We start from the raw sequence: 25,465 nt of genomic DNA, 5'->3' as shown, positions 1-25,465 counted from the left end.
GCATCATGCCGAGTCAAACTCCTGACGCATAGGCTATTAACAAATTATGGTCACTATAAGAGTAAAACAGAGGTCAAAATGTGAAGCTTGAGTCTTAGATCTTTTTAATGATGTATAGTTTGTCAACTGCACATTAACATTTAGGCTATATAATATAACAAATATAATAGCCTATATGGAATGCCATAGAGGTAACATGAATGCTCAGATGCTTTACATCACAGAAATACATTATATTTTAAAGTATATTAACCCTCTGGGGTCTGAGGATTTTCGGGGCCCTGGAGAAGTTTTGACATGCCCTGACATTTGTGCTTTTTTCAGTTGTTCATAAACATATTAATGGAAAAAGTGTCATTACATTGTATTCAGCACAAACTAGGCTACCATAATATGTGAGGAACATGTATGTACATGTTTGTGTTTTTGAAGGAATAACGTTTATGCGTGGTTATTGAAAAAACAAAAAACTTAAGTCACTGAAATAAAGCCAAAAAATATATATTAAATCTGTGTTCACAAGACTTCTGGGTATTGGAGGTTGTAGACTAGAGTTTTTGCTTCAAAATGATGTAAAAATTATCCTGCATACTCGTTCATTTATAACAATATATTGATTTAGTTTTTGTAAGACACTTTTTGTCAAGAAACACAGTATGCGTGGAGGCGTGAATCATCATGAATAATGGGTGATTTACACCTGAGAAGACAAAAGAATCGCTGGATACTGTTTTCAATTCATACTTGCAGCCGGAGGACGCTCTGTACACCTTTAGTCCACAAATTAATCTAAAGAAGAACAGGACATTCAGGAACTAACGGCATGTCTTCCAGAGATCGCTAACCATGGCTTTAACATCCAGATAAACACTTTTCAAGGCAATAAATGCACGATTGAGATGATATATACATGTATTGCCTCAGAATTTGCGTCTGAATAGCGCTCGCTCCGTGGGCGTGGCCGCATTAGCGGATAATGAGCTGAATCACAGACTTCTGACATGTCTCTTTTCATACAGATTACATAAACACAGAATATTTGTTTTCGATTTGACTTACACAATTTAAAACCTGACATTTCAACGTTTTTTTAGACACAAGTCTCATTTTTGTGTCATTAGTATTCACTAAGTTACAGTTCATTTTCTGAGAACTATCAGATTAAACTTCGTTCAGAGGGAGACGAGAGATCACGCATGTTAGTTTTCTTTATTTTGCAAAAAGCACATCATTTTGTTTTTACTCTGAGTGTACACAAATAAAAGAAGATATTCCACAAATTTTAATGGTGTATAACTCTTAATTATATGTGCAACATTGACAGAGTATTTTGAGTCTCTTTCACACTGGTAAGAGAAAAACCGAGGTGGTATCGCCGGCTTGACCGCCGACCCGAGGGAGTTAAAACAGAAAACCATTATTTGGTTAGAGACTTCTTTTAAAAACATTATAATAGTAATGCGTCCAATCATTTGACTGGTACTGTAATTTAAACTATAATAGGCCTAAACAAAATTTTCTTCACACGTGCAATAATACGTGCATGCGTGAGATCACAAAAATCATGTTTTTTTTTTTGTTTTTTTTTGTCAAGAGTGGACATTTTATTTACATTAATACAGCTGATATGATGTTATCAGAGAGTTTTTTCACATAGCCTACCTGACTGAAATAGCTCATTATGCGGGTCATTATGCAGGTCATTATGCAGGTCTTTGTCTTCTCAGGTGTGAATCACAGCATTATTCATACAGATTCACGCCTCCATGCATACTGTGTTTCTTGACAAAAAGTGTCTTACAAAATTTAAATCAATATATTGTTTTATATGAACGAGTAGGCAGGATAATTTTTACATCATTTTGAAGCAAAAACTCTAGTCTACAACCTCCAATACCCAGAAGTCTTGTGAACACATATATAATATTAGTTTTGTGGCCTTATTTCAGTGACTTAAGTTTTTTGATTTTTCAATAACCACGCATAAACGTTATTCCTTCAAAAATACAAACATGTACATACATGTTGCTCACATATTATGGTAGCCAAGTTCGTGCTGAATACAGTGTAATGACACTTTCTCAATTAATATGTTTATGAACAACTGAAAAAAGCACATGTCAGGGCATGTCAAAACTTCTCCAGGGCCCCAAAAATCCTCAGACCCCAGAGGGTTAAAGTTTATGTGCACGTAAAGGCAGGCGTCTCAAAACTTTTGGCAATATAGTATATATAATAAATACTGAAATAAAATGTATTAGCAACATATTAAACTGCACATTAACAGTGACAACTTAGATATTTGAGTTTGAAGTTAAATCCAGGAAAGTTATTCTAACACAAAAGTTGTGATTGCTAATTGCAACCAGGGCTTAAAAAAATAAAAAATAAGTCCATTTACTCTAAGCAGAATCAGTATTTTAACATTTCTGTTTGTGTTCTTTCAGTAACGTAATCGTTTCAAAAATGGTTTGATTAGAAAAAATACTGGTTAATAACAATTTTTTAAATAATTTTTGCCTATACTTTATACCAGAGCTTGAATTGAACTTTATACTAAGAGCTTGTGACTAAACCTCGTAAATCGATTGGATCCTCAAACTGTTGGCAAAACCTCATACAGTAGCTCCTCACACCTCAATCATGAATGAAGTCCTGCACGCATTTCGGAGACCGCCTCTGCTTTTTTTTCAGTGCAAGGGGGAAAAAATGGTTCTTGGAATAAGTACAGCATTTTCTTTATTCAAAACACTTTGTATGTAAAGGCTAATGTTATGTATTTGAGGAGCGGAGAAGAGTGTTTTAGTCTGGTATTTGTTTGTCTAGTCATAGCCAATACAGCCTGTGCGTAACACTTTCTTTTATAACAAGCTTTTTGCCAAATATATTAAACAACAGTATAAACTGAGTGCCCACATAGCTACAATAACCTTTGTAATGCGGCTGTTCTAATAACGGACAAAGCACATAGCCTATTTCCGAAACACCTCGTAACTCCATTAAGATAAAACAACACATGGTCATAATTTAACAACTAAAATAAATTTATATTATGTGCAAACAAATTACAATGTGGTTGTTTTGCAATAAGGTGGAGACAGTTCTGTTCATAACAGTAGACATGCTGATGAAAAAGTGACGTACAAGAAAATTTGTGAAAAAAGTAAATACATACGCACAAAGAGATATCAGGAAAAATGAAGAGACTAAAAAGGAAAATGGAGGTGAAGGTGCAGTTAAAGAGAGAACTTTTAATTATTTTGCACAGCCCCAGCCTAAGGATTTAAACCCTTTTTTTATGTGATGGCCATACAACAAATAGTGTTGTCTGTGGTTTCAGAATTTGTTGTGGGTGGGATGGCCTGCATGAGTGTGAGATTTCCCGGCATGAAAGTTTGTCCCAGTCCGGCCCTGTTCTATATGGTGTTTTTTGAGCCTGGATACATTCATTAGCTAACACAATTTGAAATGTAAGTTGTTTTGTATTAATATGATGTGAGGTCCAACATGACACTAAAACAGGTTGTAGTAATGTGTACTTAAGTACGTGTCAGAGCCCATACTTCTTTACTTTAACTTGACTAAATGTAGTCTGTACATCAACTTTTTACCAGAGTCTTTTTAAACATGAGTATCCGTACTTCTACTTGAGTGACGGATGTGTGTACTTTTGCCATCTCTGACTACTACTATTAACTATTACTACTGAGTACTATTACTACGACGTATACTCAGATAAACTCCTGAGATACAACAGCTAATGCAGCACATTGCCTTGCGACTTGACAACTGAGCAAGGGCATTTCACTCACATTGGATGCATCAATGTCACATTTGCATTGGTCGTACTATTTGAATTCATGATTGGTTGGCTGTCAAATTAAAATCTTAAACGGAACAACAAAATAACATTATTAACTGGTTAATGGTAATTTCAGACATTTCTGTTCAGAACGTTTAAACTTGATTTAGTTTTTGTTTGTTCCTGTTAATTTCGTTGGTTTCCGATTTTTGTTTTTGTTCTTTGAACCGGTTCAGAGCCCTGATCAACAATATTTTTTTTTTACGGTGTATAATTTAGGAATAGGCAGTTTCTCACATTTTAAAAATAATAGGCCTATCACCAAGCATTTTTTTTTTTTTTTTTTTCAATCTACAGTCTAATAAAAGTATTTAGAAAAATACAACTGCACCTGTTTCTGAATACTGCTTGATGTTCAAGTATTGATCTAAATAGTCTATATAACGAAGAACTAAACACTTTTGACAGGTGAAACTTGTTAATAAAAATAATTTTATGTATTGCCTACAATTTAATAATATAATGTTTTGTTGCAAAAAAGGGTTAGGAAAATAAAGCATCTTGAAACTCTGCAGCTCGTCAAAAATAAAAATGGGGTGCGTGTCAAATGATGGAAGGCTGTTGGAGTTTCCACTGCTATCAGAAAGGTAAAATACACAAATAACATGTTCTATATCTGAATAAATAATTATTTTTTTGATTTCATGGTCAGAAGCTTTCATAGGCTACATGACAAATAAAAATCACAAACATGACGAGATATAATTTTATCTCAAACAAATGAGAAAAAATAAAGTGGGTTAAATATAGCACATTACTAAAGGGGCCCAGGAATACTTCCAGAAAACACTGTCGGTAAACACAATCCGCCGTGCCATCTGCAGATGCCAACTAAAGCTCTATCATGCAAAAAGGAAGCCATATGTGAACATGGTCTAGAAGCGCGTCGTGTCCTGTGGGCCAAGGCTCATTTAAAATAAAGAGGCTAAAGAGGAGGGAGAACTTCCTGCGTGTCATCAGCGTTCAGTTCAAAAGCCAGCATCTATGATGGTATGGGGGAGCATAAGTGCATACGATATGGGCAGCTTGCATGTTTTGGAAGGCACAATGAATACTGAAAGGTATATAAAGGTTTTAGAGCAACATTAAACGAAAAATATGTCAAAGACAACCACAAACTTTTCAGCAGTTGGAAACCTATATCAGGCAAGAATGGGACCAAATTCCAACACCAAAACTCCAGAAACCCATAACCTCGATGCCCAGACGTCTTCAAACTGTTTTGAAAAGAAGAGGATATGCTACACCATGGTAAACATGCCTCCGTTCCAACTATTTTGAGACCTGTAGCAGGCATCAAATTTGAAATGAGCTCATTTTGTGCATAAAATTGTAAAATTTCTCAGTTTAAACATTTATGTTATCTATGTTCTATTGTGAATAAATTATTGGCTCATGTGATTTGAAAGTCTTTTAGTTTTAATTTTATTCAAATGTAAAAAACGTCTCAACTTTTCCGGAATTCGGGTTGTAAAACTTGGCCCTGGAATGTGCTTTCACTTTTTTGAGGGTTGAAGGCCTCTCCTTTCTTTGGCCAAACAAAAGCAACATCCATATGGCTAAACAGCGCGTGGGCGTATGCGTGTTTTTGTGACACATCAGGACACAAATTTGTATAATGACATGGGTATGACATAGGTATTACAAGGAGAGGGTGACTTATGAGCTTATGTCCCCATTTTTTGAAAGGCTTATAAATCACACAGAATGAGTTTTTTTGAGAAAGTAAAAATGTGCACAGTTTTCTGTGATGGGTAGGTTTAGGGGTAGGGGTAGTGTAGGGCGATAGAAAATACGGTTTGTACAGTATAAAAACCATTTGTGTAGAAATAATTTCTCTGTTTGCTGTGGAGTCAAGACATCTGTAAATATGATTAAACGACAAATGTGAGGCAAAAGTACAGAATGTCACATTTTATTATTGGCCGTTCCAACACACATCTTCCACCAACTAAAGCCCAAAGTATACTTCATTTTTTACGTGTATGTGAGGGTCAGTGTACAGTGTGTGTGACGTGAATTTCGGCATCAGAAGAGTACGCGCACCGCTGGATTTTTGTAACAGCGCGTACTTGTACGCGCAGGTCGCACATGCGCATTTAATTTTTTTTGCAGTGCCCTGGAGGTGTCGATTCACAAAGTAGCCAAAAAGAAAAACAAGATAGATCGTTTAAATTTAGATTAATTTCATGTCATAAATTATCATAGGTCAGTTTCAGATGAGTGCAGAATATCATCCTAATCTTCCATGTCTGTGTTTTTCTCAGACAACCTCAATAAAATTCCAGAGCAAATTACATACTGTTATTTGCGTAAATTCAGCAGTACTCTGAGAAATGTAATCCAGTCTTAATGCGAATGTCTATGATTGCTGATGTTGTATTATCCTAACACTTCTCTTCATGTATTTTGACCTCACTGAGCATTCGTTTGTTCACCAATCTTGTGCACCAATCTTATGCACCAAAAGCATGCTTTCATTTAATTTTAATATGTGTGGTATAAAAAATAAAATTATAAAATTAATAAATAGAGCCAAATCACAGAACCTGCAAAGACGATTTTAATATCAGACCCAGGTAATAGCAAGCTACATGTCTAGATTTTTCTGCTCACTTATGCAAGTTTATTTTAAACAGCCACTTTTATAATCATGTGAAATTTACTTAAGGAGTTTTTTTAAGTTGTTTTTTTTTTTTTTTTTTTTTTAATTACATCAATAAATAATTAATTTAAAAATAATTTTATTTGTAAAAATAATAATTGTAACTTAAAACAACATTTAAAAAAAACTAGTCCTGTCCAAATAGTGATATAGTATCATGGCTCAATTTTAAATGATTGTGAAGTTATCATTTGCACTTCAAAATTTTTATAAGTTCATCAATCAATGGTAATTAGTAAAAGGGTTAAAGACCACTAATCAAGATTGTAATACACACACGCACACACACAGACTGAAGGAGGGGGTAGGGGGTTTTGGACAGACAGAGAGAGAGAGAGTGTGTGTGTGTGTGTGTGTGTGTGAAATCCACATTCAAACCAAAATATCTGTCTTCCTGTTGATCAGAGCTAATGACTGTAAATTAGAAAGTTGTCCGGCTTAATGAGATCAATGATTACCGAGTTTGGTGACTGTAGGTTAAACTAACCCCCCCACTTTTGTCAAAAGGTGGCACTATAGAGGCCCAGCTCCCCGCCCGTTTCTACGGTTTTGCCCATGTCTACTGGTTGACATCTCTGATGTGTGTATTGAGTTTCATGCAATTTGAAGCATGTTGAGTCTCAAAAGCTTCCAAAACGAATATTAAAGTTTGATGCGTTGCCATGGTAACGGTGTTTGAGACATCACAATTCTTTTCAAAGCTCTACATCTGCCATGTTTTGACATTATTCTGATAAAGTTTGAAGCAAATCGGATAAAAATAAGAGGGTGATCTCAAAGCAAGTTGAAAGTGACACACTTCCTGCTGCCAGTTGGTGGCGCTATAACTTTGACTCACAATAGTCACATCCATGTGATCAGCCTTGTACAACGAACACACAGCTGACGTTTGATCAAAATCCATCAATGTATGCAGATATTATAATACATTTCCTGTTTACCTTTTCTCGCCATAAATTTGTTGCCTCGCCACAGCCAAACCGTTCAAGATATCAAAAATCCACTGGCAATTTTTCATAATGTCTTGACTTCATGCTGACCGAGTTTGGTGGTGATCGGAATAATCGCCTAGGAGGAGTATATCAAATTCCAGAGCATGCGTTTTTCAAACAACCCATAATAACTGACTTCCTGTTGAGTTGGCGTATAACTTAGAGCACGAAAGTTGTTAGGCCCAATGAGGTCTATATGTGTAGCAAGTTTCATACTAATGCATGCAAGCGTGTTTGAAATACGGCCAAGTTTCGAAGCCCATTCAAGGGGGCGCTGTCGAGCCCCCCTGCCACGCCTGGGTACCAGCTGCTGCCCGGCCCTGATGGCCGCGGGTTCCGATGTATATGCAAAGTTTCATGAATTTTCGAGCATGGTAAGTAAGGGCCCCAAAAGTGCCCGAATAGTCGGAAAAATAATAATAATAATAATAATAATAATAATAATTAAAGCTGCAAGCAGCGATGAAAGGGCCCTCGCACCTGAGCTCACCGCCATCCATTGGCCTTAGGAAAACAGTGAAAAGTGGGCGACATGCATGTAAGCGAGTAAATACAGGCGAATTATGGTAAAATCATTTCAAAGTGCCACACTTCCTACTGCCAACAGGTGGCGCTTTGACCATAACTGGATATTGCAATGTAGATGTCATCAGGCCAGGACTATTATCAAACATGTGAAGTTTGGAGCAGATGGGACATTGTATGCCTGAGTTACAACAACTTCCTGTTTCGTGGCGTTAATCGCATACATTAGCACTTAGCTAAGTGTTGCATGATTTAACGTGTTTCTAGTATGTTTGGTACTTCGTGGCATATTGAAATGAGTTCCTGGGATTGAATTACAGTGTGAAGCATGCCATTTCCTGTTGCCAGCAGGTGGCACTACGACTAACGGAATATTGTCATATAGATGTCTTTAGGCCAGGACTCTTATCACACATGTGAAGTTTGAGGCACATCAGACATAGTATGCCTGAGTTACAACAGCTTCCTCTTTCATGGCGAAACATCAGACTTTGTCAGGCAGCCACGGACACACCCTCCAACGAAAACTCAAGATCTTTGATATTTATCATCACTAAGGTCTTAAGATTAGACTGACAACATATGATGTTGATCTGGTTAAATCTCTATGAGGAGTTAATCAGTGTAAAACATCATTTCCTGTTGCCCACAGGTGGCGCTATGACTATAACTGAATATTGCCATGTAGATGTCTTCAGGCCAGGACTCTAATAAAACGTGCAGTTTGGGGCAGATTGGACATTGTATGTCTGAGTTACAACAATCTCTTATTTCATGGCAAAACATCGAACTTTGTCAGGCCGCCACAAAGACACCCTTCAGCGAAAAGTCAAGATCTTCGCAATTTAACGTCGCAAAGGTCTTTAGATTAGACTGACCAAATATGACGTTGATCTGATTAAAGCTCTAGGAGGAGTTTGTTAAAGTACAACGTCTGGAAATGGCAAAAAATGGCAAGTTAATTCGAAATATCTGACTTCCTGTTCGGTTTCAGATTTTGCTCCAAGAGACTTTTTTGTAGGTATTGGGCTGTTAAATGTGTGTACCGAATTTCAAAATCTACGTGAAATGTAGCACGAGGGGCACTTCATTAGGTGGCGCTATCGAGCCATTTTGCCACGCCTAATTCTGCAACCCATAACAGACATAAATTTTCACCACTTCTGACGTGTGTGCAGAATTTCATGAGTTTTCGAGCACGTTTAGGCCCTCCAAAAAGCGATTCACTTTGGAGAAGAATAATAATAAATGGAGCAATTCCAATAGGGTCCTCACACCATCGGTGCCTGGGCCCTAATAATAATAATCCTAAAGAAAACAATAGGGCCTTCAGCCCTTTGGGCTTTGGCCCTAATAATAATCCTAAAGAAAACAATAGGGCCTTCAGCCCTTTGGCTTTGGCCCTAATAATCCTAAAGAAAACAATAGGGCCTTCAGCCCTTTGGGCTTTGGCCCTAAATATAGCTGCAAGCAGCGATGGCGGGCCCAAGCCCGGTGGCACCGCCACCCCGGTGGCTTCAGAGCAGCTGTGCACAGCGGGCAATAGGCATTTAAAATGGTTAAACATCAAAGGACTGTCAAATTCACTCCACATTTACTGCACTACAAGGTGGCGCTATAGAGCCCTTCCTCCCCGCCCATTTCTAAGGCTTTGCCCATGCCTACTGGATAAGAATCTTGACGTGTGTGTCGAGTTTCATGTAATTTGAAGCATGCTGAGAGTCTCAAAAGCATCCAAAACGAATATTAAAGTTTGATGCGTTGCCAAGGCAACATTGCTTGAGATATCACGATTCTTTTTAAAGGTCTACATCTGCCATGTTTTGCCATTATTTTGATGAAGTTTGAAGCAAATCGGGCCTTGTACAACGAACACACAGCCGAAGTTTCATCAAAATCAATTAATGTATGCAGAAGTTATAACACTTCCTGTTTCCCTTTTCTCAACATAAATTCGTTGCTTCGCCACGGCCACACTGTTTGAGATATCCAACATCTGTTTGCAATTTAACAACTTCAGTGTCTTAGCACCAAGTTAAAAAAGTTTGGTGTAAATTGTATAAACCCTGTAGGAGTAGTAGTATAAAATTGATAGCCTGTTTTTTCAAAAAATTCACATTCAAACCAAAATAGCTGACTTCCTGTTGATCGGAGCTAATGACTGTAAATTAGAAAGTTACTTAATGAGAATAATATGTGTACCGAGTTTGGTGACTGTAGTTAAAACTAAACCCTCCACTTTTGTCAAAAGGTGGCGCTATAGAGCCCCTCCTCCCCGCCTGTTTCTAGGGTTTTGCCCATGTCTACTGGCTGACATCTCTCATGTGTGTATCGAGTTTCATGCAATTTGAAGCATGCTAAGAGTCTCAAAAGCATCCAAAATTAATGTTAATGTTTGATGCGTTGCCATGGCAACAGCGTTCGAGTAATCACAATTCTTTTCAAAGGTCTACATTCACCATGTCTTGATGTTATTTTAATGAAGTTTGAAGCAAATTGGGTAAAAATAAGAGGGTTATCTCAAAGCATTTTGAAATTGACACACTTCCTGCTGCCAGTTGGTGGCGCTATAACTTTGACTCACAATAGTCGCATCCATGTGATCAGCCTTGTACAACGAACACACAGCTGATGTTTCATAAAAATCAATCAATGTATGCAGATGTTATAACACATTTCCTGTTTACCTTTTCTTGCCATAAATGCGTTGCCTCGCCACGGCCAAACCGTTCAAGATATCAAAAATCCGCTGGCATTTTAGCATCCTCAATGTCTTGACTTCATGCTGACCGAGTTTGGTGGTGATCGGATTAATTGCCTAGGAGGAGTATATCAATTTCCAGAGCATGCATTTTCCAAACAATCCTAAATAGCTGACTTCCTGTTGGGCAGAGCTAATGACCCCCTGCCACGCCTGGGTCCCATCCTTTGCGCCGTCCTAATGGCTGCAGATTCCTTTGTGTGTGCCAATTTTCAAGAGTTTTTGAGCACGTTAAGGCCCCCAAAAAGCTCTGGATGACGGAAAAAAAAATAATTCTCCTTAGAAAAACAAAAGGGCCCTGCGCCTGAGTGGCTTGGGCCCTAACAATAGGGCCTTCGCCTTCGGCTTGGGCCCTAATAATAATCCTAAAGAAAACAATAGGGCCTTCGCCCTTTACAGGGCTTGGGCCCTAAAAATAAGAATAATCCTTAGGAGAACAATAGGCCCCTGCGCCTTAGTGGCTTGGGCCCTAATAATCCTTAGGAGAACAATAGGCCCCTGCGCCTTAGTGGCTTGGGCCCTAATAATAATAATCCTTAGAAAAACAAGAGAGCCCTGTGCCACCAGTGGCTTGGGCCCTAATAAGTGTCACCAACAACCTCCAAAAATCTATGGTGATGATCTCACAATCTACTGTTCGCAGGAGACTTTGATAGAAGAATTAAAGAGGCTACACAGCCAGATGCAAGCCTAAGATCAGCACAAAAATTAGCCAGATTAGAGTACAGAGTTAAGAGAGTTTTGGAACTTTTTTTTTTTTGTTTTATGGACAGATGAGTCAAAGATTAACTTTTATCAAAGTGATGGGAAAGCAAATGTGTGGAGAAAAAAAAAAAAGCTAATAATCCAAAGCATACAACCTTATCTGTAAAGCATGGTGGAGGTGGTGTCATGGCATTGACATGCATGGGTGTCTCTGAAACAGGCTCACTCATCATTGATGACTTAATGAATTATGACAGCAGCAAAATTAATTCAGAAGTGTACAAAAGCATCTTGGCTACTACTGGTTGGTTGCCAGTTCAGGAAAACACCACCAGACTCCACCAGAGAGTCTGTTGCTGTTTATGGGTTTCATACTCAGAGTTGTGATTTCACGCACGGGATTTGCAACTACATACTAGCTTTTCAACTTGTACATTTGCTTTAAGTTAAATGGTTCCAATACTTATGCTGACATTAGAGGGATGAAACTCTGAAAGTGCTCTTCGTAGTTGAAACATGCATGTGTTAAAACAGCCAATAATAAAATGACAATCTGTACTTTTGCCTCATATTCATCTTTTAAGCACAGTAAATAAGCAGTTTTGTTCTTACTGTCCCAATACTTACAGAGGGCACTGTATATAAAAAATCTTTTATATATTATATACATTTATTATTAATATCTTACAAATTCAAAGATTACCACATGTAATTATTTAGTTTATATTTGTGAACTGTTGATTTAAAAATCTGGTGTTGGGTAATCTTCCTCCTAACTGAATATTTAAGTGGAAAAATTACAATTTAGTTTTTCATATATGTTCAATGGATGGCCATTGAATTTGGTCTCACTACTTTGCATTGTGCCATAAGTTCCACTTCATGATGGTGTCATGTCAAGGTAAAAGTAGATCAAGTTTAAATCACACGATTTTGTTAGATCTGTGATTGGACTATGTAGATTATATCTGAAAACATTTTTTTTTGTATACATGTCTGTCTCTTACAGTAATGTTGTAGAGAAGTGTGTGATTCATTCGTCCCGTGCAGAGAGGGCCCTGCTCATCGATGAAGTCTGCTGTCAAAAGGATGGCCCTCACAGCGCCCTCTACACCATGATGAAGGACCAGTATGCAAATTATGTGGTGCAAAGGATGATTGACATGGCTGAGCCCGCCCAGCGCAAGATCATCATGCACAAGGTATAAGCACAGAATGCTTTGTCACATCAGTAAAATAATTAAAGGAATGATTTAGGGCTGTCACTATTCCTCGATTAAATTGAGTACTCGATTTAAAATAGTACTCGATTGCAATTTTCCCGTCGAGTAACCTGCAAAATACCGGAAGTGGTGCACGATGCATTAAAATCATTTAAAAGCCATACTATAGCATAATGCTATTGTGAATTCACAAAGGCTTAAATATATGCGCTGCGATTTAAAAAAAAAAAAGCGCTTTATTTATTTACATGCGTGTAGGTAATGTTCTTGTTCAAGAAATTACAGTGGCTATAGCATTTCTATCATGAAGAAGTGGCCAAATATTAAAGATTAAGCGGACATTTGAATTAATTGTCGTTTGGACAACATTAAACAAGAATTTGAGGTGCTGTAAAGTGTAACAACACCAGGCCGTATATTAAAATACTGTGTATTTTAAGTGTTTTTCTTGATACTTTATTTAAAGCAAATATTATTGCCTCATTATTGTTATATATGTGTTTTAAGTCATTTTAAAGGCTTAGGTCTTTGCTTAGGTTTATTTTTATTACCACAAAAAATATCAGATTAATCGAATAATTGTCAAAATAATCGACCGATTACTCGATCACCAAAATAATCATTAGTGACAGCCCTAGAATGATTAATGACATGTATTAATCACAGACAGTCTTTTAAACAATTCATGTTGTCAATTCCAGATTCGGCCCCATATTGCCACTCTCCGTAAATACACATATGGAAAACACATCCTGGCTAAGCTGGAGAAGTACTACATGAAGAGTGGATCAGACCTAGGCCCCATTGGGGGCCCCACCAATGGCCTAATGTAGGGGCCTGACACCCAACCCTTGCATCTTTCCCTCAAAACCACATTTGTTATGGGCATCTCCTCCACCATGGAGTTCTCTGTCATAGCCTTTAGGGATTTTACCAAAAAAATGAAAGGAAAAGAAGTGGGCTTCACCTAAGAATGCTGAGATGTCTGACCAGTGCCCTAATGCAGTCTCTGTTGCCCCCCCCCCCCCACCCCCCAACACACCAGAGAGTGCATGGTCTGTAAGCTGTTTCCTGGGAAAAGCACAACACTCTTGTTTATGATGTAATTGATGTAACTGACTGTTTCCTTTTGTTTTCTAGTAAATATCTTGTACATTTTATTATTTTTTACCTTGTACATTCTCTGTAGAAAAAGAAATGTTTGCTGAAAATTTACAGTTCTTACAATTTACACCAGCAAGTGACTTTATAAGGCCAAACTGAGTGATCCTTTTTAATCATTTTCCTTTTCTATTTTTGTTTTTATATCCAGACTTCTTAATGGCACAGTTAAGAAGTGTGGTACGTTTAAGCCCTGTTTTAGCACTATGGTACACAAGCCAAAGCTGCTGATGAAAAATAATGAACCAGTCAGATTAATCTTCAAGAAATTTGCTTGTAGACAAGTCTGCTGTGCCATTGAGTTAGTTGGATTAAGATATCCAAAACCAGTTATAGAGCCTTGCTGCCTAGAGTTTGCTGCCTTCAAATGGGAGTGGTATCATTCGGAAGTGGTTTGTCGTGGATGCACTTGCCATTTTTTTTCTTTCCCTCCCTCATGTGCATTTTACTAACTGCTCCATCTTTGATGTTTGTTTTTTTTTTTTTTTTTTAAGAGCATGCGTGTGGTTGCAATATACTCTTCATCCCACTGACCAAGTCTGTTCCACACAGCTATTGTCTCGGTTCACTATTGTGTTTAGAATCACGTCTAAGGACACCAGATCTCTTGCCATTTTATACATCTCTGAGACCGATACCATGGTAGACAGATGAAACCTGGAATAATTTTTCTATTTTGGGGTGCGTTGGAGATATGTGAGGCATGAAGGGGTGGGGAGATTTGGCATGCTTTGTCTGGATTTAATGTTTTAACGGAATGATTTTTCTTTGTCATGTTCGTGGAACATCTGTTTGAGTAGTTTTTTTGAACACTGCCCTAGAAACAGTATGGTTATGTACTGATTATCATCTCTTTACATTGTAATAGCTTAGGCAAAATGTATAGCATCTTTATGTACATTTTAAATCGTTGCTGTTTTTCGGGTGTGGGGGGAGAGGGTGGGCGATGGTCCCTGTCCTTGGTGTCATCCCAGGATGTTTGGCTTCAGAACTAGTATAACAGAATTGATTTCATGAATGTGAGATGTTGTGGGGTCAGGTCAAATGTGTGGCGTTCAATGGTGTAAATTGAGAATGTGCAGGAGTATACTTTTTGGACATGGACATGGGGCTGCCGTCTTCTGCTGCACATTTTTTCTGTATGGCTAATATATTAATGGCTTTCATTCTTTTGCTTCATATGAATAAATGTAGAATACATGTAGTATATGTGGAGTTAAGTGTAAGTTTATTAGTTGAATAGAAGAAAAAAAAATCTAGTTGTAATGTTGGACAGGCTAAATTGCGTAGTGATTTGCTTTTATTTTGTCTGTACAGTTGTACATTTGTAAACGTTAATGCTGTAAATGGAATGTCTTTTACACTTTTTGGGGAAGAAAAATTTAGCAAAATGTGCATTTTGATGTGTGAATATTCATCACTCCTTTCCCTTTGAATATAATGTATACAGTTTTCTTTGAACAAGGATTATTTTAAAAAAACAAAAAAAAAACAAAAACAAAAAAAAACAAACAAACAAAAAAAACTTTTTATGCATCAATCTCAAGATGGTTTTGTTTTTAATCATTTTTTGGAAAAGGTCAGCCTCTTTATGTACCTGGAGCAGTGACACCTTCTGTTGACATTGTCATTTTGACTTGTGGCAGTTGAATAAAATAATTAAAAATTAATGAATTAAAAAAAAAAAAAAACATGGGGCTGTCTTTGGTTCTACCTGCTACCATGGAAATTTCACAAGACACAAGAATTATTTTTGTATAAAGGAGTGCTGTATTTTGGAGCAGCCACTAACTTGTAAGCAAAATAATTGTAAGATATTGTCAATTATATAAATATGAACATATGAGTTTTGTCACACTGTCAAAGTCATGTACATTTTCAGGTGGCCTTATGTACATTTCCAGATGTTAGATGAGGAAGACATTTTTTTTTTTTTTTTTTTTTTTTTGGAAGCAGAATTGTGACGATGTATGATTAAACTGTTCTTCTAACATTTGATTTTGTTGTCTGAAGCTTTTATTATTCACTCTGAAAACACTATACTTACTGCACACTCATTGACAGCTGAAAGGAATATTCTTTGTTAAATATTCCTCATTTAAATGTTTGTAGCATGCTTTCGATTATCACACAATGTTAATATTTTAAATCAGATTAATAAATATTTACCATACAGACCGTTTTTGCGTTGTGCATGCAACCCCTTTAGCCTCAAGTACCTTATTGCTTTTATAAACCGTTACCACACAATACAATTATGGTAACACTTCACAATAAGGTTCATTATTTAAACATTAGTTAATGTATTAACTAACATGAACTAACCATGAGCAATATATTTGTTACTGTACCGTTAACGTCAGTTAATAAAAGTTGTGCATTGTTTGTTCATGTTAGTTCACTGAATTAACTAATGTTAACAAGATTTAATAATGTATTAGTAAATGTTGAAATTAACATTAATGATTAATAAATGCTGTATAAGTGCAGTTCATGTTAATAAATGAACCTTATTGTAAAGTGTTACTGAAACCTGCAATTGCAGTTATTTGCAGAATTATCTTTACGTGGGTTGTGCATTGGCACGGTTCCTCAGCGTGGATGAATCCAATGTTTTGAGGAGATTGTGTCGCTGTCAGTCACCGCACCGGTGGATACTGTACTTTGAAATCACAGATTGTAGTCTTGGAAGTATTCCAAAATAAGAATTTTCACTGGAAAATGTCATCTGAACAAGTAACAAATCTGCCACATTTGTTCTGACCAACTGAGGAAAAAGCATTATAATAAATCGCACTACCAATGGTAAATAAATCTAACAATCACTTGGCTCATATCACATCAAACTGCAAATTATTATTGTTATACTTTGTTCTCAAATTGTTAATATTAACAACATTAGCATTGCGTGACGTGTATTTAGTGTATATTAGCGTTACCTGTACATTTCAATTTGTCATAATCCGGCATCAAAATAAGTTTAATTATTCCACCTGCTGTGAGAAAAGGCTATAAATGATCTGTCACCTGCAGCATCCTCACATGCAATATAGCCTACTAGCTAGGACTCCTTTATGTAAACAGACGTGACGTAATGACGCAAAGACGAACGGCTTCATGCTCGAATTTCCTGCGGAAACTTACCAGTACACTCGAATTAGAAAACATTATTACAAGCTTACCGTTGTGAATCGGGCTAAGATAAGGAGATAGTTTTGAACACTGGCTGTTTATGTACTTGCTCAAATTTTTTTGGATCATTTTTAACCAAAAAAGTTACAGACTTTAATATGTTACTTTTAGAGTCAAATCATTAAATACCATGTTCCTAACATGCCACATCTGACTCATACCATTGAGCTCAAATGAAGACAAACTTTTTGCATGCACTGTCATTTATTTTTTTTATATACAAAATATATTTCCTCACACATATATACGATTCTGCCTAAAATTAAAAAACTTTTAAATAATATTCCCTCTGCACTTATGTGGCCTTCCACACACATCAATTTATCCTCCATGTGAGAAGACGACTTTGGGCCTGTCCCAATACCCAGACTTGCAGTCTTGTCTATTTACATGATGTATTCATGTGTACGCAGAGCTTCTGTTTAGCCGATGGGACACGCTAAATCAGGGGTTCTCAACTCTGGCCCTTGAAGTCCACTATCCTGCAGAGTTTTGCTCCAATTCCAACCCTGATGAAACTCACCTGTCTGTAGTTTTCTAGTAATCAGAGATGGTCTTATTATTGGGAGAAATGACAGTCTCTGGTTTTAACACTGGAGAAAGTGTAATGGCTAACTTAGATCACGTGATGCACCTCAGCCGGTAGGCTTGTTCAACTCCATGCAGGGCTGCGCAGACCAATCGGCGTCTGATTTAAAAGCATGCATGCCGGTTAGAAATTTTGTCCAACTTGAGACAGTGCAGATGCCATGAAATGGACGAAGCCTACATAACATTTAAATTCAAAAAGGAGAAATAAATAAAAGATTATACAGAATACTTACATAGGCCTATAACAATCCACCTAAAAATACACAAAAACAAAGGCTGGGCATACACTCAGTTTTGGTAGTTTTTGTTACAGGAGGTGGATAGAGAATTCTAACATCTTTCTGAAAGTAAGAAAAATGGGGGATAAATTTTATAGTCTTACATTTGTGGGTAAAATATTTTAAGCAAAATAAATACATAAAGTACAATTCACAACTACACTCAATTTAAATTTTGGCACAATGGTTTTAACAGGATAATACAGATGAGTAAGTTTAAAAGAAATCTCTTTTGTCTTACTTACCAATAGATACTTATTAGGAAGAGTCCAAACCTTCCACAAAATATTTTCCACTAACCTGTTCCATCTTGAAATGACATGAGTGGACTGGAGACAAAATCATTAAGGAATAGGAGAGGTACAGTAGCTATTGACAAAACTCTGTTATAACCCTTAAATAGCATAAGGACACCATTAGGGATAACACGAAATACAGTGACAAACGGTTTTGGAGTAACAGGATAGTTAAAGAGAGAAATTCTCGATATGTAAAAAGAAGAAATTTCTGTCATTCTGTAGTCTCAAAACCGTAAGACCTTTGTTTGTCTTCGGAACACAAATTAAGATATTTTTGATGAAATCCGAGGGTATCTGATCCACACATAGGCAGCGACAAGATACTTTTTGTGCAAAAGAACAAAACAAAAACAACAACTTTATTTAACAAATTCGTCAGGCAGATCAAAGCACTGTTGAATATCAAATGTCAAGTCAAGTGTCCCCAACTAAGCAAGCCAGAGGCGACAGCGGCAAGGAACCCAAACTCCATCAGGTGACATTAGGTGGCAGACAAGTGGCAAATTGGTGTTAAAATGGAGAAAAAAAACCTTGGGAGAAACCAGGCTTAGTCGGGGTGCCAGTTCTCCTCTGGCCAACAGTGCTTCAGGTTGCTATCATAAGTCCAATAGGATCGCAACATTAAAAGTATTTATTTCAGTTCCATCCAATTGAGGATCGTATTGAGGATCACGCCGGTATGGACGGTTGTTGAGGAACTGTGTCGTGGCTGTCGTGTCGATGAGGCCCTCACAGTGGATGATCTAGTTGACTCAATCTCTGCTGATACGTCAGGGCTGCGTTGTGGTCGTGTCAAGGTGCAGGTCCTTGGTCTCACCTGGATACGGCCCGGATCCGACTGACTACGGTGAACCTCGGGATAAACAGAAAGACTAATATTAGCGTAGATGCCATTCTTCTTCTGATGTAACGAGTACATCAGGTGTTATAGGAAGTGTTCCCGGTTCCGGCTGACCTAATTTATGCAGCCTAATAATCCTTTAACGGATTTGAAAATATAAATTGGTAATGTGTTATGTGTATGCCAGGTTAAAGAGATGCGTTTTTAGTCTAGATTTAAACTGACAGAGTGTGTCTGCTTCCCGAACAATGCTAGGAAGATTGTTCCAGAGTTTAGGTGCCAAATAGGAGAATGATCTACCACCTGCAGTTGATTTTGATATTCTAGGTATTACCAGCTGGCCTGAATTCTGAGATCGCAATAGACGTGAAGGACTATAATGAATTAGGAGCTCGCTCAGGTACTGGGGAGCTAAACCATTTAGTGCTTTGTAAGTAATTAGCAAGATTTTAAAATCTATATGATGTTTAACAGGAAGCCAATGCAGTGTTGACAGAACTGGGCTAATATGGTCATACTTCCTGGTTCTAGTAAGAACTCTAGCTGCTGCATTTTGTACGAGCTGTAGTTTATTTATCAGGCGAGCAGAACAACCACCCAGTAGAGCATTACAGTAATCTAGCCTTGAGGTCATGAACGCATGAACTAATTGTTCTGCATTTTTCATTGAGAGCATATGTCGTAGTTTAGATATATTTTTAAGATGGAAGAATGCGGTTTTACAGATGCTAGTAACATGGCCTTCAAATGAAAGATTGGTATCAAAGAGCACACCCAGGTTCCTAACTGACGACGAAGACTTAACCTAGAATATTGTCTAACACTTGATGGCTGCTCTGTTATTACGTGAAGAAGTTTTTGGTCCAAAAATTATAATCTCTGTTTTTTCTGAATTTAGTAGTAGGAAATTACTGGTCATCCAATTTTTTGTATCAGCTATGCATTCCGTTAACTTTGTGAATTGGTAAGTTTCGTCAGGGCGCGAAGAAATATAGAGCTGAGTATCATCAGCGTAACAGTGAAAACTAACGCCATGCTTCCTAATGATATCTCCCAAGGGTAGCATGTACAGAGTGAACAGCAACGGTCCTAGTACTGAGCCTTGTGGTACTCCATATTGAACTTGTGATCGATATGACATGTCTTCGTTTACTACTACAAACTGATAACGGTCAGATAAGTATGATTTGAACCATGACAATGCAATTCCACTATTGATCACAATATTCTTTTAAATAGACTCGAAAATTATGTTGGCATTAGTGTCAAATGCTGCACTAAGATCCAGTAACACTAATAAGAGAGATACAACCACGATCTGATGATAAGAGCAAATCATTAGTAACTCTAATGAGAGCAGTCTCAGTACTATGGTACGGTCTAAATCCTGACTGGAAATCCTCACAGATACCATTTCTTTCTAAAAAGGAACATAGTTGTGATGATACTGCCTTTTCTAGTATTTTTGACAGAAAAGTGAGATTTGAGATCGGCCTGTAATTGACTAATTCTCTAGGATCAAGTTGTGGTTTTTTAATAAGAGGTTTAATAATAGCCAGCTTAAAAGTTTTTGGTACGTATCCTAATGATAAAGATGAATTGGCGATATTGAGAAGAGGATCTACGACCTCTGGAAGCATCTCTTTCAATAGCTTAGTCGGTATAGGGTCTAACATACATGTTGTTGATTTTGATGATTTAACAAGTTTAGACAATTCTTCCTCTCCTAAAGCAGTAAATGAATTGAATTTTTCCTCAGGGACACTACAATGCACTATCTGACACGATACTGTAGTAGACGGTTGCATGGTTATTATTTTTTCTCTAATATCAATCTTGCAAGTAAAGAAGTTCATAAAGTCATTACTGCTGTGCTCTTTGGAAACATCAGAAGTTGAAGCTTTCTTTCTTGTTAATTTAGCCACTGTATCAAATAAATACCTAGGGTTGTGTTTATTTTCTTCTAAGAGTTTTGAAAAATAGGCAGATCTAGCAGATTTTACGGCCTTTCTGTACTCAATCATTCTCTCTCTCCACGAAATACTTCTAGTTTTGATTTCTTCCAGCTGCGCTCCATTTTTCTGGCTGATAACTTTAGGGCCCGAGTGTGCTCATTGTACCATGGCATTGGATTAATTTCCTTAATCTTTTTTAAACGCAAAGGAGCAACTGAGTCTAATGTGCTGGAAAAGACAGAGGCAATAGTTTCTGTTGCAACATCGAGGTCTTCTAAGCTGTCTGGTATGCTAAGGCGATGAAAATGATCAGGAAGATTATTTATAAAGCAATCTTTAGTGGTAGAAGTGATGGTTCTACCATATTTATGGCATGGAGGCAGTTTAGCCGCCTTGACTAAATGTAGTATACACGAGACTAGATAATGATCTGAGATGTCGTCACTCTGCTGCAGAATTTCAACAGCATCAATATCGATTCCATGTGACAATATTAGATCTAAAGTATGATTGCAATAATGAGTGGGTCCTGACACATGTTGTCTAACACCAATAGAGTTCAGAATATCTGCAAATGCCAATCCTAATGCGTCTTTTTTATTATCTACATGAATATTAAAATCACCAACAACAAGGACTTTATCTGCAGCTAGTACTAACTCTGATAGAAAGTCAGCAAATTCTTTGATAAATTCTGTATTGTGTCCTGGTGGCCTGTATACAGTAGCCAGCACAAATGTCAACTTACATAATGTTACATAAAGTACCATAGTTTCGAAGGAATTATATTTGAAAGACTTCTGACTAATACTGTAAATATTACTATAGATTACAGCAACACCTCCCCCTTTGCCTTTCTGACGGGCATTGTGTCGATAATCATAACCTTGAGGACTAGACTCATTTAAAGTAATGTAATCGTCCGGTTTTAGCCAAGTTTCTGTCAAACACAGCACATCTAGATTGTTATCTTTGATAATATCATTAACAATAAGTGATTTTGAAGAAAGGGATCTAATATTTAACAACCCGAGTTTTATCATTTGTTTAGCATTATTATCTCTATTTTTTATTTGTTGAACATCAATTAAATTTTTACCATTAAATGGGTTTGGAAGTTTTTTGTTTTTACTAATTCGGGGTACAGACACAGTCTCTATTTGAAAATATCTAGGTGTAAGAGTTTCTATGTGTTGGGAGTTATCTGAATTTTCTGACTTCTGTAACATGAGGCAGCTAGCAGACGGTCGGTTTAGCCAGTCTATCTGCTTTCTGACCTGGGCCCCAGTTTGTCATGTTTCAGTTCTAAGACTATGTGCCATATTACTAGAGAGAAGAGCAGCACCATCCCGGGAGGGATGAATACCATCTCTTAACAGGTCAGGTCTGCCCCAAAAACTTTTCCAATTGTTTATGAAACCTATATTATTTTGCGGACACCACTTAGACAGCCAGCCATTGAGTGATGATAATCTGCTAACTATCTCATCACTCCGACGAACAGGAAGGGGGCCAGAGCAAATTACTTCTCCTGACATTGTACTTGCGAGTTCACACACCTCTTTAATGTTAATTTTAGTGATCTCTGACTGGCGAAGTCGAACATCATTAGTGCCGACGTGAATAATAATCTTAGAGTATTTACGATTAGCATTAGCCAGCACTTTTAAATTTGCTTTGATGTCAGGTGCTCTGGCTCCCGGCAAACATGTGACTATGGTGGCCGGTGTCTCTATTTTCACGTTCCGTGTAATAGAATCGCCGATAACTAGGGCACTTTCAACAGGATTCTCAGTGGGTGTATCACTGAGTGGGGAGAACCTGTTTGATGTTCTTATTGGAACGGAAGAGTGGTGTTTTCCGCGGCTAGGCCGCCTCACCGTTACCCAAGTGCCCTGCTGCGCGGGCTCTACAGCCGGAACCGAACAATGTACAGAGTTCACTAAGCTAGTCGCATCCAAAACAGTATCTGAAGCCCTTGCATTCTTACTATCCTCGATTAAAGTTTGGATGCGTGTCTCTAATTCTGAGATTCTCTCTGTCAGCCTGACTATTTCCCTACATTTATGACATGTAAATCCCTCGTCGCTGACAGAGAGAGCTATGGTAAACATGTGGCAAATGGAACAGGTAGCAATGAGAGGATGACATGACTCACCGTGTTTGTAGACTGATCCGACTTACCACAGCTGTTTGAAGAACGCGTTGAAAAAGGAGCGCGCGAGAGACTGTTAACAAGTTAACAAGCTAGCGCTGCAAATGCGTTGTAACAGCGATTTAGATTCAAAGATTACAAGCTAGCGACGTCAGATTAGTGTGGTAGGCAATATTACATATAAGGTAATAAAAAAAAAAATAAGCAACAATGAATAAAAGTAAGATTCAAAACAAAGCTATACGGAGTTACAGACGCAAACCAATCTGAGCAGCGAGGCAGACAGGAGCAATTGAGCAGTGAAGGTAATCGTTATCAATGACACTGGTTTACAAGCAGATCAGAATCAACTTGCAAGAATGTGCATAAAGCTTTCTTTAACTAAATCATGAACACATAGCTAGACTAAACACACACAGACATACAAATCACATATACATAGGAAATGAGAGAGTGGAATGAAATTAAACCATACCCACACAGCAGGAGACTCCTAGGCGGATCCGCATTCAAGTTGCCAAACCCGCGTGACTGTCACATTCGTTTTTCACCGTAAATTCTACTGTCAATCACCGGATCCTGAGCGGACCCATGTCGGATCCGCGGACGCGCACATGCCTTTACTGTAACGGTTGTATCAATTTGCGGGTCCCAAACGGACCCGCCGCGGAGGTAAGATTTTAATCGCGGATGCGGAGCGGATGCAGCGTGGAGCCACGGCAGGTCCGCGATCCGCCTTCGTTGCAGATCGGTCACTGTGCGCAAGTGGATGCCGATACGGGTCCGTTTGCGGATACGTTCTGGAAGCCGCGATACTTTTGCTGTGTGGGTAGCATAATGGGAATGGAGCTATGAAAAGAGTCATTTAACGAGCTGGAAGAACCATCAGTTTCTCACTATAAAGCACCTTTGTTAAAAAAGGGGTTCACAACTTAATACTAAATCACTGTTAGTGGCAACTTGAATGCGGATCTGCCTAGGAGTCTCCTGCTGTGTGGGTATGGTTTAATTTCATTCCACTCTCTCATTTCCTATGTATATGTGATTTGTATGTCTGTGTGTGTTTAGTCTAGCTATGTGTTCATGATTTAGTTAAAGAAAGCTTTATGCACATTCTTGCAAGTTGATTCTGATCTGCTTATAAACCAATGTCAATGACAACGATTATGATCACAGCTACATTCTAAGAAAAATAACTCTTTCTGTGGCTAGAGTTGATAGACGATCAATACTGAGTGTTCACTGGCCGAACAGATTAATTGATTGTAATATTAATTGAGCTACATCAAGTTAATTCAATTAACTAATTTAAATATTTATAATTAATTATAATGAGTTTATATTTCACTTTTGAGCTAACTCGCTACATGGTGGTGCTGGAGACGGTATGATACTTGCAAATGTATGATACTTGCAAATGCCTTAGCTGTTGAAGAGTGTCCGGATATGCAGTCTCAGGAGAAATTCTTGATGGTCCGGTCTGATGGTGCTGAAGTTGTAATCAATATCTTTTGCGTTGAGTGAAGAAATGAGGATGAACTTGCACTGTTAATTTGGCCCTGTTGTCGAGGAAGTTGTGCATGGCTTGAAGTGAATGAGACCTGTCAGCGCGGCTGGCCAGGTGAGTTGACCAGCAATCAGCAGAATGAGCAAGAACAAAGGCAGAAAACCAGAAGAGACCAGCGCGATCTTGACCGACGGCTCAAGCGCGGCGGCGGCCATCTTGACCGAGGGCTCAAGCGCGGCTGCGGCGGCGGCCATCTTGACCGAGGGCTCAAGCGCGGCTGCGGCGGCGGCCATCTTGACCGAGGGCTCAAAGCGCGGCTGCGGCGGCGGCCATCTTGACCGAGGGCTCAGGCGCGGCGGCGGTGGCGGCCATCTTGACCGAGGGCTCCGGGATGGGGACTTGGATGGTTTTAGGTCCTGCAGCTGGGAGAATGGAGGTGGATTTCAGTGCTGACCTGACCGATGTAAATGGTGGGTCAGTAACTTTAGCCCCAAGGTCAGCGCTGTTGGATACCCATTTCCGTGCACAGGGGAACACAGGGGGGCAGAAATTGACCTATCCATTGGAGGGGTATGTGGAGGGAACCGGCGTGGGGTGAGCTGACCAGGCCACGTGTGTTTCTGATGGGGCTGGATGAGGAAGATACTTCTCTACCTTAACTTCTTCAACTTCAAACTTTGAACCATTTAAAAAAATAATGAGATTAATCGACTCGACTAGAGAGAAATAACAAGCAGGTTCAATATACCGAAT

General features: G+C 38.2%; 3 protein-coding genes across 8 annotated transcripts in view; 1 reads left to right on the top strand and 2 right to left on the bottom strand.

The window, feature by feature from the left end:
• The window catches only part of pum2 (pumilio RNA-binding family member 2), a 129,877-nt gene extending 113,985 nt beyond the window's left edge, over positions 1-15,892 (top strand). For all 6 annotated transcript variants that reach the window (XM_051875978.1, XM_051875976.1, XM_051875977.1 and 3 more), the window contains 2 exons: positions 12,520-12,712; positions 13,435-15,892. In XM_051875978.1, coding sequence (XP_051731938.1) covers positions 12,520-12,712; positions 13,435-13,566 — 325 coding nt within the window. In that variant the 3' untranslated portion in view covers positions 13,567-15,892. The remainder of the gene's footprint in view (positions 1-12,519; positions 12,713-13,434) is intronic.
• Positions 1-23,663, bottom strand: part of LOC127502738 (uncharacterized) — a 237,575-nt gene extending 213,912 nt beyond the window's left edge. The window contains exon 1 of the mRNA XM_051876033.1: positions 19,108-23,663. Coding sequence (XP_051731993.1) covers positions 21,116-22,279 — 1,164 coding nt within the window. The 5' untranslated portion in view covers positions 22,280-23,663 and the 3' untranslated portion in view covers positions 19,108-21,115. The remainder of the gene's footprint in view (positions 1-19,107) is intronic.
• LOC127502714 (DNA polymerase zeta catalytic subunit-like) overlaps positions 1-25,465 on the bottom strand; it is an 845,784-nt gene that overhangs the window by 680,993 nt on the left and 139,326 nt on the right. The window lies entirely within an intron of this gene.

Source organism: Ctenopharyngodon idella, chromosome 20 (genome assembly GCF_019924925.1).
Source record: "Ctenopharyngodon idella isolate HZGC_01 chromosome 20, HZGC01, whole genome shotgun sequence".
NCBI classification, from domain to species: domain Eukaryota; kingdom Metazoa; phylum Chordata; class Actinopteri; order Cypriniformes; family Xenocyprididae; genus Ctenopharyngodon; species Ctenopharyngodon idella.
The sequence above is the reverse complement of the archived record's forward strand: the minus strand, read 5'-3'. Positions and strand labels throughout refer to the sequence as shown.